Source organism: Perognathus longimembris, chromosome 8, assembly GCF_023159225.1.
Source record: "Perognathus longimembris pacificus isolate PPM17 chromosome 8, ASM2315922v1, whole genome shotgun sequence".
NCBI classification, from domain to species: Eukaryota; Metazoa; Chordata; class Mammalia; order Rodentia; family Heteromyidae; genus Perognathus; species Perognathus longimembris.
This window is the reverse complement of record NC_063168.1, coordinates 27,867,049-27,881,910: the sequence shown is the minus strand read 5'-3', so window position 1 is coordinate 27,881,910 and position 14,862 is coordinate 27,867,049. Positions and strand designations below refer to the sequence as shown.

The window sequence follows — 14,862 nt, the reverse complement described above, 5'->3', positions numbered from 1 at the left end:
GTACCAAAAAGAACAGAGATGACTTCATGCTCTTGGAAGACAGCAACAGACAGAGAAAAAACTGCGAACAACTAAAAGTGAACTTGGATACACCTTCTATATCAGTACTTCTTAAATTCTATTTTCTCTCATGTTTCTCAGAACAATCAAACCTTTCATTAATTTGTTTATGTGATGCTTGATTAAATGGATTACTATGACAAAATAAGTTAATTGTTCTTTTATTGTAGAGGAAAAAATATCCTGAAATATTTGTTAAATAACATAATTCATTCTTCAGGGTTATGAGTCTCACGACCATCTCAATGCAGTAAGCTGTCCCTTTCCCTCATCATAAGTTCCCTTATTATTGTCATTAATCAAAGGCAATCCAAAAGCTTTCTAAATGGCTTCCAAATTTCTGCATAGACACCATTATTTAGTTCAAAGGTAGACAATAAACAAGTTGGCAGATAACTTAGAAGACAGGTGAGAGAAAAAGTGATTAAGAGTTGGTGAATCTAGAAAGAAGGCTATAGAGGTGTTCACTATACCATTCTTTTCACTTAATTTTTGGGTTAATTGCTTTAGTGTAATCATGCTTACTCTTTTCTAGATTTGCTTTAAAAATATATTCAATGATTTCTTTTCAAACCAGAAATAGAAAAACAGCCCTTCCCTAGGTACATTCCTTCCTATTCTGTCTCAAAAAGCTTCCAGAGCTTTCCAGAAAGTTTAAGTTAAGGGGTGATGGTACACTGATATGGTTTGTAGTTCTTTATGAGTCAAACTCATCGAAGGTCTGTGACAGTGACTGCACGGTCCACAACAGTGACATGGCTACAGTTCTGCAATAAAGAAAAAGAAAGGTAAAGTTATGAAAAAATTCTGAGGTGTTTTTTTTTTTGGGGGGGGCGGGGTATCAGTTGTGGGGCCTTGGTGCTGTACCTGGAGCCCAGGACTCTACCACTTTGAGCTACAGCTCAGTTCTGGTTTTCTGGTGATTAACTGGAAATAAGAGGAAAGTCTGTGAGACTTTCCTGCCCAGGTTAGCTTTGAACCATGATCCTCAGATCTCATTTTTCTGAGTAGTTAGGATTATAGGCATGAGCCACCAGCACCTGGCCTGAAAATCCATTTTTAAACCCCTTTATTTCAAAACTAGTAGTTCCAAGTTTGGAAGCCAGATCACCATCTAAATGACAATTATAGTAATATGTCTGGAAATTATCACCCCCACCAACCACTGCTCACAGACTGACTCAAAACCTGTCCATATATCTTTTTATTTTTCAACTGCATATCTACTCTAGAATCATTTGTAAAATATACATTTAAAAAGATGAATAGGGGTCATTCTGTTAGTCAGAAAATAAAGGTCATCTACTATTTCCTGAGAGAATGCTCACTTTTGGCACAGAAGGATCTTCATAACTAGAAACTAGTGTTGGTGTGCCAGGATATATTTTTTCTGATTATACAGTCTCTATTTCGACACACTAGTACACAGACATTTATAATATCCTAAGATAGACCGATGTTTTTTTTTTGTTTGTTTGTTTGTTTTGCCAGTCTTAGGGCTTGAACTCAGGGCCTGGGCACTGTCCCTGAGCTTCTTTTTGCTCAAGACTAGCACTCCACCACTTGAGCCACAGCACCACTTCTGGCTTTTTCTATATATGTGGTGCTGAGGAATCGAACCCAGGGCTTGCATGCTAGGCAAGCAATCTACCACTAAGCTACCCCCCAGCCCATAATGATCTATTTTTAAGCAGATCTAGCAGAAAATTCTTCCTGACAGTCAGCTGTTAACAGTCATTTTTGGAGATCTCAGTTTAGAGCTGGGGCTGGCAAAAGGGACACCCAATACATGGCTATACATCAGCAGTTCTACCACTTAAGGTCAATTCAGATTTTCCCTAGAGTTTCTCTTCTAAATGTCTCCAGTTCCTTTTAAGTGACAGGGTTTGGAGTTTCTTTCCATGTTTCCTCTGAATCCAAACAAACAGTAACCAACTGCAAGCCAGTGTGGAATAAAGTAGCATTTAGATCTCAGGAGTAAATTGAAATATACTGATCTTATCCTCAACCAAACTTGTTATAACAGAATACAGTTTGGAAAAACCCAACTTCCTAGGAAGGTCATAAAATCCCTATTATCTAAGCACAATTTCAGAATCAAGTGTACTCAATCTGCCTATCTTATGTGGCTTTTTTCCTTAGCAATGAAATTTCTTACTAAAGTATAAGCTTTAGCAATTAACACTACAGTTATCCAGGTGCCAGCGGCTCATACTTGTAATCATAGCTATTCAGGAGGCTGAGATCTGAGGATTGTAGTTCAAAGTCAGCCAGGGCAGAAAAGTCTGTGAGAGTTTTATCTCTAATTAGGAAAAATTCAGGAGTGGAATGCCCTGGCTCTGAGATCAAGCCCCAGAATTGGCAATAGCACCATACTAAACCAAACCAAACCAAACAACAACCAAAAACACCTTACATTTAACAAACCAGCTACTGAAGTACTTTCGTGTGTGTGTGTGTGTGTGTGTGTGTGTGTGTGTGTGTGTGTGTGTGTGTTACTGGGAATTGAACCCAAAGCCTTGTGTATGCTATGTCCATGTTTTATCACTGAACTATACCCCCCAAAGCCTACTTTATTTAAACCTCTCAACAAGTCTGCAAAGTATGTATTACTATTACTACTGCTACTATTACTATTATCCTGTCTTTACAGATGAAGGTAAGTAGCCTTAGAGACATGCAGTTATTAAGTGACAAAGATAAAAGTATGATCTAGTCCTAGCTACAGATGTAGCTCAGTGGTACACCACTTGCTTAGTATATGCAAAGCCTTAGGTTTTATCTCTAGCAAAAGTAAAAGTAAAATCAATTTCTATTCCTCTCTGCTTCCCATGTACATCCTTGTTATGGAACTCCAGGAAGATAAGTGGCAAGGCTGATCTTCTATATAGGGCAGAAAGAATGATGCACCTTTTTAGCAACGCCTATCCTCCTTGTTTACAGCTCCTGTTCCTTCTAAGAGATACATACACAGAACAGTGGTGGATCCTTGCTGTGTGGATGAAATCCTTTCTGTCGACAAGAGGAAATCTCTTCTAGACCATGGTCAGTTAATTTAAAAAATCCTGTTCTGAAATGAAACAAGACAGGCTCAAAGTCAAGTAAACATATTCTTCCATGCTTAGAATACATGTGCATGTACATGCATGCACGCACACACACACACACACACACACACACACAATTTTGAGACAATTACAGAGTATAGACAGGTTTCTTCTCTGGTATACAAATCATAATTAAAAAATGATTCAGCTTTACCATCACATTAGTTTTGCTGGGAAACTTCGTAGTAAGTAATAAAACTTGGAAAGAAGCAGGTGTAGTGGACCATATCTGCCACCTCAGCTTCTCAGAAGGCAAAAGTAGAAGGATCAGAAATTTGAGTCAATCAAACCCAGACAAAGTTAGTGAGACTTTATCTTAAAAACAAAAACAAAAAACCTGGGGACTTCAAGTAGTAGAACATTTGTCCAGCTAGTGTGAGGCCCTGGGTTCAATTCTTAGTATCTCTATATTTGAAATAAGAAAGAAGTAACACTCTGAGATAATGTATTTAATTTTGAAATTCTGTAATCCAACATCAAATTATTGAAATCCCTATAATTTCAAATGGGATAGTTTAAATTTCTTTAAGACTTTTCTTAGAAAAGTAACAAGTTGTTATCTGGTTACCTTTTAAGACAGTAAATTAGATTTATCAGAAAACGAGTAGCCAATTAATATTACAATGTATTTATTTTATTCCAAAAATGAGGTCTCAGTAGTAAAGATAGCAGGATACTGATGGCTTATGCCTCTAATCCTAGCTTTTCAGGAGACTGAGATCTGAGGACTATCGTTTGAAGCTAGCTCAGGCAGGAAAGTCTGTGAGACTTTTTTTTTTTTTTTTTTTTTTTTTGCCCATCCTGGGGCTTGAACTCAAGGCCTGAGCACTGTCCCTGACTTCTTTTTGCCCTAGGCTAGCACTCTACCACTTGAGCCACAGCACCACTTCTGGCTTTTTTCTATATATGTGGTACGGAGGAATTGAACCCAGGTCTTCATGTATGCAAGGCAAGCCCACTAGGCCATATTCCCAGCCCAAGTCTGTGAGATTCTTATCTTCAATTAACTACCAAAAAGCTGGGGGTAGAGTTGTGGCTTAAGCAGTAGAGTGCTTAGCCTTGAGTGAAAAAGCTAAGGAACACTGCCCAGGTCCTGAGTCCAAGCCCCAGTACCTGCCCCCCCCCCCAAAAAAAAAAAAAAAGAATAAAGAAAAAAAAATTAAAGGCCTTTTGATTCAAGGAGTTTTTTTCTTACTACCCTCTCATAATAGCCAGGACCATGTCTTATATACTCACTCCTGGAACTTGGGGGAACAGACAATGGCTATGGACTCTGGCAACATCATCTGGTAGGAGCAGTGAGTATGTAGGTCAACACTGGAGAGGAAGGCAGTTTGGGTGGGATGAGTCTGAAAAGAGAAAACAAGCCAGAGAACTCTTAGTAAGCACAGCCAGCCATTCAATGGCCCTGAGGAGAGGCAAAGCTAAAGAGTTCTCAACAATTTACCCAAGCTCTTTTAAGTACAAAGCTATTTGCAACCCTGATGGATTAAAGTCCATACTAAGTAAATCCTTCTCAGCACTGTAAACAAGTATTGCTTATTGTGAAGACATTCAAGTTCATTTTTTAGTTCAAGAGAATTTTTACACAACATAACAACAGAGTTTAAACTAATATATACTTGAAAATTTCTGAGAGGAGCTTTTTAAGTATTCCTACTACCAAAAATTAGAAAAATAAAACTCAGGGCATGGTAATTAGCTTAATTTAGCATTCTAGAATTAGATCTCTTTCAAAACATCATGTTGTGTATCATATGAGTAAAAGAATTCAGAAAAATATGAGAACAGTGGACAATGGAAGATTTGTATCTAGCAAGGAATACAACTGGAGAGGAGAAGGAGATGAAAGCCACTGAGGAGATGGAGTTAACTTGGATCAGGCAGAATGGCAGTTGAACAGGTGGCTTTTTGCTGGAAAATATAATGAGATGACATGAGTATGGTGGGGCCACCCCCTACTTCAGTTCTTGGATATGTCAGAAATGCTGTTTGAGTCAATGGAAGCCCTAAGAGGGTGATTTGTGACTAATAGAATGCAAGGCAGCACTAGGCCTGGGCAAGCGCACATACTGTCTCATCTCACAGTTATAGACAACATAAAAAATCACACAGCACCTTTCATTGAATTCACTCATCTGACCACAGGGAGAGAAGTCTTGTAGGTAAGTAAAACTGTGTGGAGTAAGAGAAAATTGAAGACAAAGGGGCTTGGAAGTTTCCTGTTTCCAGTTTGAAGACAGTGGAGGTGTTAGGCAGCCTGAACACTCATTGTGTATGGTTGGGGGTGGTGGCAGAAGGGAGGGGGAGGACAGGCAGAGAGAAATTGGGAAGAAAACACTGGGGTAAAGTTTTCCTCTGGACTGTTTGCAACAGGAACTCAGATCACACTGGTTGATTAGATCTGATATGTTTTGGAAATCTTGGGGGTGTGAGGGTGGAGGACTAGGCTGCAGAGTTTGGGGGAGAAGAGGTACTAAGGCAAAGGGTGAACAGGAAGACATTAAAAAATAGGGCATGGGGCCGGCTTGAGGACAGAGCTCAGGAATACCATGTGTGAAATACATTGATCTGCACTACTGAAACTTGAAGACTAGTACAAAGACTGAGAAAAACCGGATCCAAGATAGAACTAGATCAGGTGGAAGTCATCTCTGCTCTAATTAAATGAATTCTGACTTTTTGAAAGTAAATTATGATCTAGGTCCCAAATGTTAAAGCAAAGGTTTCCCTGGGACTATGAGCATGTCAGGGCACTGGTGTGGAAACTAGCAGGGAACTCCATTGCAGTCCAAGGTGCCTGGAAATAGGTTAGGAGACCCCTAACCCGTGAGTAGCCCTGGGTGGGGTAGGCGCATGCGCGACAGTTCTGTTGCATAGGCGCTGTAGGCCAGGAGCTGTGCCTCATGCACTGGCATCCCAGGTGCTCAAGCAGAGAAAATGAGAATTTTTTCTTTTGACCACGAGACAGGGGAGACTAGTAGGGTCACAGCCAGGAAAATGGGGATGACGGAGGTTAACTGTAGGGGGAGTGGAAATGTCGCAAAGGCATCTATGTCCCTGTCTTGGAGACTAGAGAGGGGATTGAAGGGCTATTGGTGGTGGGATCATCATGATGGGGTCCATGGACAATCACGGTGTGTGTCTGCAGCAGGTATGAACAGCATGAAGATAGCTCTGCGAACTTCTCCTTTTTAAAAATCTTCTCTAAGGTTCATGCTTTGATAGACGCAGTTTCATAATTTCTAACAGATAATCAAGGTATATTTATCTCCTGGCAATCTCTACATGATGAAGAGTCACCCATTCTAGAACAGATGGTACATGCTGCCTAATATTTTGACATGATGGAAGCCAGACTTAATACACCATAAGTAAATGAATGAGTCTTCCTCCTGACATATAAGAAAAAGGTCTGTTGTTAAAGCAGTGTCCAAAGAAGATATGGCAGATAGGGATTTCAGGGGCTAATCACCTCATGAAGAAGAGTCCAGAGGAGAACAGAGGGTGAAAGTAATCTGTTAAAGAATAGTTCAAGTGTGCATTCAGTTTATCTTATTTGTTCCCAACTATTTATTTTGTGTGTTTTTTTTTTAAAGAAAGCATATTTCTTCTCTTTTCTTTTTCTTGGCTGTACTATGGCTTTAACTGTCTCAAGCTTGCTAGGCTAGTTCCCTACCACTAAGCCACAACTCCAGTCGTGTGTGTGTGTGTGTGTGTGTGTGTGTGTGTGTGTGTGTGTGTGTGTGTGTGTTTGGTACCTATCCTAGGGCTTGAACTTAGTGCCTGGGCACTGTCCTTGATTTTTATTTCCTTTTCTCAAGGCTAGTGTGCTACTACTTGAACCACTGATCCACTTCTGGATTTTTTGGTAGTAAATTGGAGAGACGTTTCCAATTCGAAGCCAACCCAGGATGGCTCCTGTTGGTTGGCACATGTTTGTATTATAATTAGCCTACTTTTGATTTCCTTTAGTTGCTGAAATCACAGGCACATATCTCTGTAGAGATGGAGTCTCTCAGACCTTTCTGCCTGGCTGGCCTTAGACTGATCCTTCAGATCTCAGCATCCAAAGTACCTAGGATTACAGTAAGGGTCAGGGCCCCACTTAAGTATAATCCTTGTACACAAAATTAACAACTACAGAATGGCTTGTTATCTTAGAGGAGGTAGGATTAGAAAAAAAAATGACTTGATATGATCAAAAAAAGGTATCAACCTGCACTGAGAGAAAGAAAAAAGGAAAAAAGAAACTAGTGAAATCACTTATTGTTTTTAAACCATCCATGAAAAATTCAATTTTCCAGAGAGGAATTTGTCAAAAGCATTGATTTCTATAACCCACGTGTACAAATATCCATTATGAGTGTGAAGACTTTCCAGAAACTTTCTAAATGATTTCTATGTGTGGCTTTGCCTGCAAAGTACCATTCCCCAGAAGACCATGATGTGCTCACCAGGGTGTGAGAGGTATTCAGGGCAGAAAGTTATTAAGAGAGTACTGGCAGCAGATCTACCTAGGCCCTCAGGGAACATGAAAGAATGCTGGAGACCACAAGAGCCAACAGTTTCTATCTGATTATAATGATAATTTTTCAGACTGCTAGGGAGCAAAGGTTCATGTCAACTAGTTCATCCCATGGTTAAGAGCCTGAGTTTCTAATTGGGAGCAAACTAGGACTACACAAACCAATCCACACCTAAAGTCTACAGTTAGATGGCTTGAAAGGTAACTGAAGCTGAATCAAAAAACTCTTTCCTTGGCCCCCCTGTCTCCCTCTAGCTATTATGTATGACTTTTTGCCTCTTTCCTTCAGCCAACTGTCTTCAACAAAGTTATGCTGTGTTTACTCTGTTGGGGGAAAAGGTAGGCACTTTCAGGAAGAGAAAGCAACATGCAAAAGTGAAGGCTGAGGGCGGTTTGGATGCACAGACAGGAGCAGAGCAGTCAGGTGAGAGAGCAGTGAGTACTAAGGATGGGGACAGCGGAAGATGCCCTCCAATTAGGGAATTGCAGTGAATAATCAATTCGTGTCACTTTTTGATCAGAGAAGCTGATTTACAGTTTGTAAGGTGTACAAAGAAGTGCTGACCTTTTGCATTCTCCTCTTGAAATGTTAAGATATGAGTAAATCTATGTTCATCTTTTCTTTCTTTGCTTGTTTTTAATCCAAAGGCAGAAGATTGGTGCAGAAATATCAAGTAGATGGAAAAAACCCTAAAATTCTATCAATTTAGCTCTAACTTTGTTTCTTGCTAGACCCTCATGGATACTTAGGTATCTTTAATCATTTGTGCCTTAGTTCTACCTATAGTAATCATCCCCAAATTTCTATCCTCTTTTCTACTTCTGTGAAATGACGTTCTCTGTCTCTCATCTCCTTCTTTCTCCTTCTCTCTTATCTCATTCTTTTAATCTTGACTGGGAGGAGTGGATGTTTTCTTCCCTGTAGGAAGATGAACTCTCCCTTAGTACTTCTATTTTGGCACTTTTTTTCTGTCATATTACCTTCTCACTTCTGCTTTTTTTCCTCCTTCACTGACTCACAGGGCATAAGACATATCCTGACAACTACATGACAGAAGATAATCCTTTAAAAGACCAAGCAAAAGAGGCAAGATACAAAAGCTACCATCCTGCCTCTCCCTATTCCACTACAGCCCAGCTCCTCAAGATGGTAGTCTTCATTTCACTATTGCTGTAACCATAATCCCCATAGCTCTTTAACTCCTAAAGACTATGCCCACCATGGACTAAAACCCACTACAGTAAGGTCCTCAATGACATTAACAAATCCAATTGGCGAATCCAAGTTTTCTCCATGCTGTAGCACATAGCACATGGCACAGAAACTGTCCTACATGGACATCCTGTGTCCTCATGGCCTGTGTCCTAACATAGCCCTCACTTCCTCACACACCTTTCACTTTTCACAATAGCTACATTCACCACTTCCCTTGGTAGCCTTTCTTACCAGTTTCCAGTGAATCTTTTGTCTTACTCCCAACTCTGCCACTTCCAAAGCTACTAAGGCCAGTTCAATGCAGAAGACTCCCAGAATTGTTTCTTGCTTTGACTTTGATCCTGAGGACCTGCTTCCAACTGACTTAAAACTCACCCCAATAATCTGATATGTTATAAATATCCCCAATTCAACATGCTTAGAACTGAACCCCAATTCCAATGTTAGTCATCCTTGTATACCTCAGTTATACTTAAGAGCTGAGTACTGCCACCCCCATAAGCCAGGCCCCAAAGATCTGAGTCATCATCTTTTCTTACTCATCATCCTGTATTACTCATTCTTGAATCCTCTGAAATCCCACGTTCATCAACTTCTTGCTAAACACACTACCATTTTCCTGGCTTTCATCATTAATAGATTCTATCACCACCCTAACCTTAAATGAGCTTCCTGTTTCAACCTACCTTTAGGATTTAAAGGTAACATGCTGAATTTTCAAAAATAGCTTTGATTATATCATTGGATTAATAATATGTTTTTTGTTTTTCCTAGTCCTGGGGCTTCAACTCTGGGCCTGGGCACTGTCCCTGAGCTACTTTTACTCAAGGCTAGTTAGCACTCTACCACTTGAGCCACAGTTCTACTTCCTATATCACTGTTCTGCTCAAAAAATTTTTTTTCGCAGTTGTGGAGCTTGAACTCAGGGATTAGACATTGTCCCTGAGCTCTTTTGCTCAAGGCTAGGGCTTCACCACTTTGGGCTATAGCTCCACTCCATTTTTTCAGTGGTTAACTGAAGATAAGAGTGTCACAGGGGACTTTTCTGCCTGAGCTGGCTTCGAACTGCAATCCTCAGATCTCAGTCTCCTGAGTAGTTAGGAGTATAGGCATGAGTCACCAGTGCGAAACAATTTTTTTTTTCTTTTTTGCCAGTTCTGGGGCTTGGACTCAGGTCCTGAGCACTGTCCCTGGCTTCTTTTTGCTCAAGGCTAGCACTCTGCCACTTGAGCCACAGCGTCACTTCTGGCCATTTTTTCTATATATGAGGTGCTGGGGAATTGAACTCAGGGCTTCATGTATGGGAGGCAAGCACTCTTGCCACTAGGCCATATTCCCAGCCCCCAGTAATTTTTTTTAATAAGAGTCCTCCACTTACTAAAATGCACAATTATTCTTCATGTCCAGTCACGGCCTCTGGAAAAGACTCCAGTGTGTCATGCTAAAACTTATCTACCATTGTTTCTGATGCAAACCATAAGTCCAAACAAACCAAACTACTTAGTGCTCCTCAATCTGTCAAAATTCTCATAGCAGGTATCCCTCCTTCCTTTTAACACCGCAGGTTCCTCTTGAACACTGGATTTCATGTGAAGAGTTGTTTATTGTCTATTCACTTAATCTCCCTTATTAGAGTAAAATCAGATCTCACATATATTTATAGCCCCTGAAAGACAGGAAATAAGTGTCTATTTCCTATTTATTATAGTAGGCAGTTACAGTAAATGTTTATTGAAATAAAGAAAAGATGAATGCCCATGGGCCTGTCTCACAGGTCAGTACTGTATGTCAGTTCTGACATGTAAGTATATGTAATCTTTTCATATCCAGAAACAAGCCAATGTATTTATTGTCTGCATATCACACATGCCAACACAATATGAAAAAAGTTTGACCAGTGAGAATAAAGGGTTGAAAACAACAGAAAGAAAAATGAAGAATTCTATTTTACTTGAATAGTACCAGAAGTCTGCACAAGACATGCAAACACTTGAAAACTGTGTACACTGATGGCAATTCTGGTTGACATAAAGGTATTTACAGCTTAAAAAAGTACAGGTACAACCATCTGAATTAATTCTTTGGCTCATTTGAACTATTTTGATACATTTTTCTTTTAAAGCATCATTCATATGCAGTAGGTATAGTCTCTAGGGCCAATGCCTACCTATATTCTAGGCTAGCATCCTATCACCAATCACATGTGCAGGGAAACTAGAACTCTAGAGGAATTTGTTTATTTATTTATTTTTATAAACAAGCCAAGAGTTAATAATGAAAAAGCCCTAGGTTGTTCCCAGAAATTAGTAACGAAGTACAAACAGTCAATATACTGAGAACTGCATCTGAAGGAAGGAAAATAATCTGGAGATGATTTGAAAGAAACAAACAGTATGTTTAAGCACAATGAGAGGAGATGAATCCTGAGAGCTCAGATTTGCTTACATGAATCCAGCCCAGTGTGATGAGACTCTGCTGATCCTGTATGAGGAACAGTTCTTCTTCGTTTTCTGTGTTGCAATAATCAGACCCAGCACTTTGCTTGGGTATGAGAACATGCGTGATGGTAAATTCATTCCTCATCTGCCAAAGAAGAAAACAACTCGTCACAATTCCCTGGCACTGTAGCAAAAGTGTCTGTCGTAACAGTGAAAAGTTAAATATCAATGCAGTGAAGGGCCTTCCTATCCAGCATGATTTTCCTTTGTGCTCTCTGAATCCCCAGAACAACGGTTCACAAACCTAGTTGCTCATGGGCATTGCTGAGCTGCTCTATAAAGTGACTGATCCTGAGACATACCCAAGAACCCCAGAACTCCATCTGATGCACAGCCTGGGTAAACATCACAGCCCTAGGAGCTACATCCAAACAAGTCTACTCATGGTTCTTGAGAAGATCCAGATAGAGTACCATTTTTTAATTTGTTAATGTCTAAAGCAGCCTTTTCACTATTTAGTCCTTCTTATTCTTTAAGGCTCAGTTTAAGTCTATTCCATTTCATTCTTTGATGCAGCAGTTTAAGAATGAGTTCTAGTGCCTTCATTCAATTATCTTTCCTTTCTCAAAAATCTTAGTACCCATATTACACATTCTACCCTGTATTTCTTATTTCTTCAAGTGATTGAATGTACCATGTGCCAGATTCTACTAGAAAACAGGTGCTCACAATACAACATAAACATAATGATTGGATCTTCCTGTTAAGTTTAGAATTAGAGATTTCTAACTACAACATTAGAGTTATTGGTTCAATTCAGGGCACACTGAAAAGCAGCCAAATTCAGAGTCACCAAATTCATAACTGTCCTTGGATATCTTCTCCAAGACTCACAGGAGACCAATGGGGAAGAAATAGTCTCAGTTCAGAACTTTTTACCAGGATTTTTTGTTGTTGTTTTGTTTTTTACCAGTTTTCCACAGAGAATTCCACAAGTTTCTACTCCCTGGGCAGTGTTGGCACTGGCTAACTGAAGAAACTGTGGACAAAGCCTCCCAGGTACCACCACATGGCGCAATCCATTGATTGTAGGAACTGTAATGGAGAAAGGGAAAAAGTCTGAGACCATGAAGCCAAATCTTCCCAAGCAGTCCTCACAGCTGGCAACCCCGAGAGCAATGCTAAGTCATTAGGATCCACAACCTTTAAAAAGTGAGTGAGCATCCATCTTATTGATACTCAAAATGGGTTGTTAAAGTCTCTTTTCCTACTTCTGGTCATAGCTGACTGGAAGCTGTGCAGGTGAACTTTATGTGTCAGCTTGCCTGGATTAAGGAATAGCTAGAGAACTAGTGTGTCTGCAAGAGTGTTTCTGAAAGAAACTGGATTGGTGTGTGCAACCAGACTGAATAGGGAATAACTTTCCTTCATATGGGTGGGTGTTCTACAATCAGCTGGGGGCCTAAATAGAAAAGGCAAGAGGAAAGGAAATAATCCAAATTATAGGTTTTCTGGCCTCTGGGCTCTAGGACTTGACCAGTGGCATTATAGGTTCTCAGGCGTGTATCTTGAGACAGACATATAATTAAGTTCCCTGATTCTAAGGCTTTCAGAATAGGATCCAGCCATGCTAACAGCATTTCACTTTGCAGAAATTTTGTTACAGAATGTCTCAACCTCTATATTCATCCAAGCCAATTCCTCTAAAAGCTATAGGGCCGTAGTGGCCTCTACCCGCCCAGGCCCAGGCCATAGGGGCAGAACTATCAAAGAAAGTCCTCATTCAAGCCTCATTCAATGTCTTTTAGCCCTATGGGAATGGGGTAGCCTCTTGAGATCCTAGAATTATAGGGCCATTCGCATATTGCTCCAGCCAAGCAAAGCTGTGGGCAGGAGACTCCACTGTAAGGGCTGCTGGGTGGACTGAGCCCACCAGAGATGGGCTGCCTGAGACATGGGGGTCAAACACTTGCCATTGTGCTCAGGATATGGGCCTTGGAGTCAAAGGGAATTATTCTTCAGCTTCAGACCTAATGTCATTTTCCTTGTTGGGTTTTGGACTTGCTTACAATCAGTTATGCCTTTCTTTTTGTCTATTTTTCCCTCTTGGAGCTGGGCTGACTATCCTGCATCTTTCTAACCATTGTATTTTGGAAGCACCTAATGTGTTAATTTCATAGGCTTATAGTGGGACAAGGATAAATTGTGCCTTAAGTTGCAAGTATATTTGATTTAGACAAAACTGTGGACTTCTGGATTAGAGTTGAATTACATTTTGAATTGAGTTGATGCTTTTAGTATTTCAAGAAAAAACAGGCTTTAATCATTCACAAAAGTCAGGTACAATAGCTCATGCCTGTAATCCTAGCTACTCAACAGGCTGAGATCTGAGGATCACAGTTCAAAGCCAGCTTGGGCAGAAAAGGTTGTGAATTAACTAGCAAAAAACCCAGAAGTGCTGGGTGCTAGTGGCTCATGTCTGTAATCTTAGCTACTCTGGAGGCTGAAATCTGAGGATCATAGTTCAAAGCCAGCCCCGGCAGGAAATTCCAAGAGACTCTTATCTCTAATTAACCAAAAGAAAACTGGAAGTGGCAGTGTGGCTGAAAGGGGAAGAGCCCTAGCCTTGAGTGAAAAAGCTTAGGGACAGTGCCTGGGTCCTGTGTTTGAGTCTCATGACCTATCAAAAAAAAAAAAAAAAAAAAGCAACAAGTGGGGCCGTGGCTCAAGTAGTAGAGTGTGAGCTTTGATCAAAAATGCCAATTGAGAGTATGAAGTTCTGAGTACAAGCTGCAATACCAGCACATATATACATGAAATCACTAAACAAGGGCAAACTACTACTTTAAAGAAGTTCTTGAGATATTTGAGAAGTCTATGGTACAATTTCATACAGGAAGTTGAACAAATAAATTCCCCATTCGAATGAACTTAAAAAAATCTTCTTTATCTTATTTATAAGGGTATCAAGGAGTATGACTCTTAAGAAACATATCAGGATATATTCTTGATAATGGAAAATAATTTAGGCTTTTAGAAGAAAGTTTAAATGACAAAAGAATCCAAATAACAATAACAACAACATCTGGTCTTTCAAGAGGGCATTAACAAAGCAGTTCATAAAATCTGCTTCAGGATGCCAAGAATGGACCCAGTACCTGAACACAATGGAAAAGTCCTTTGAGAGAGCCAGCAAACTAAGGGTAGGAAGCATCTTTACACATTTGACAGCAAAGCTGGAACTGCCAGGGAAGTAACAAAGTCAGACCAGGATACAGTCACATGGCAGTCTGATGATGGTATCTAAGGATGATAAATTAAAGTTTGGCACAGTCATTTCCTTTAATTCAATAATCATGTACTAAGTGCATATAAGTAGACACTGTGCTCATTCCACAGGGACCACAAAAATGAGTAAGACTCCAGCCCTAACATCTAAGAAGTTAAACCTAGTTATTGACAAATGACTGTGCATTATGAAATAAATGACATAAATTGCATTAGATATAAAGA

At 40.0% G+C, this 14,862-nt stretch overlaps 1 protein-coding gene across 1 annotated transcript in view; it reads right to left on the bottom strand.

Moving 5' to 3' along the window:
* Positions 1-205: 205 nt before the first annotated feature.
* LOC125356349 (STAM binding protein) overlaps positions 206-14,862 on the bottom strand; it is a 29,041-nt gene continuing 14,384 nt past the window's right edge. The window contains exons 6-10 of the mRNA XM_048352758.1: positions 12,320-12,444; positions 11,357-11,494; positions 4,404-4,516; positions 3,031-3,130; positions 206-827 (exon numbers count right to left, since the gene is read on the bottom strand). Of these exons, the coding sequence (XP_048208715.1) occupies positions 771-827; positions 3,031-3,130; positions 4,404-4,516; positions 11,357-11,494; positions 12,320-12,444 (533 nt within the window). The 3' untranslated portion in view covers positions 206-770. The remainder of the gene's footprint in view (positions 828-3,030; positions 3,131-4,403; positions 4,517-11,356; positions 11,495-12,319; positions 12,445-14,862) is intronic.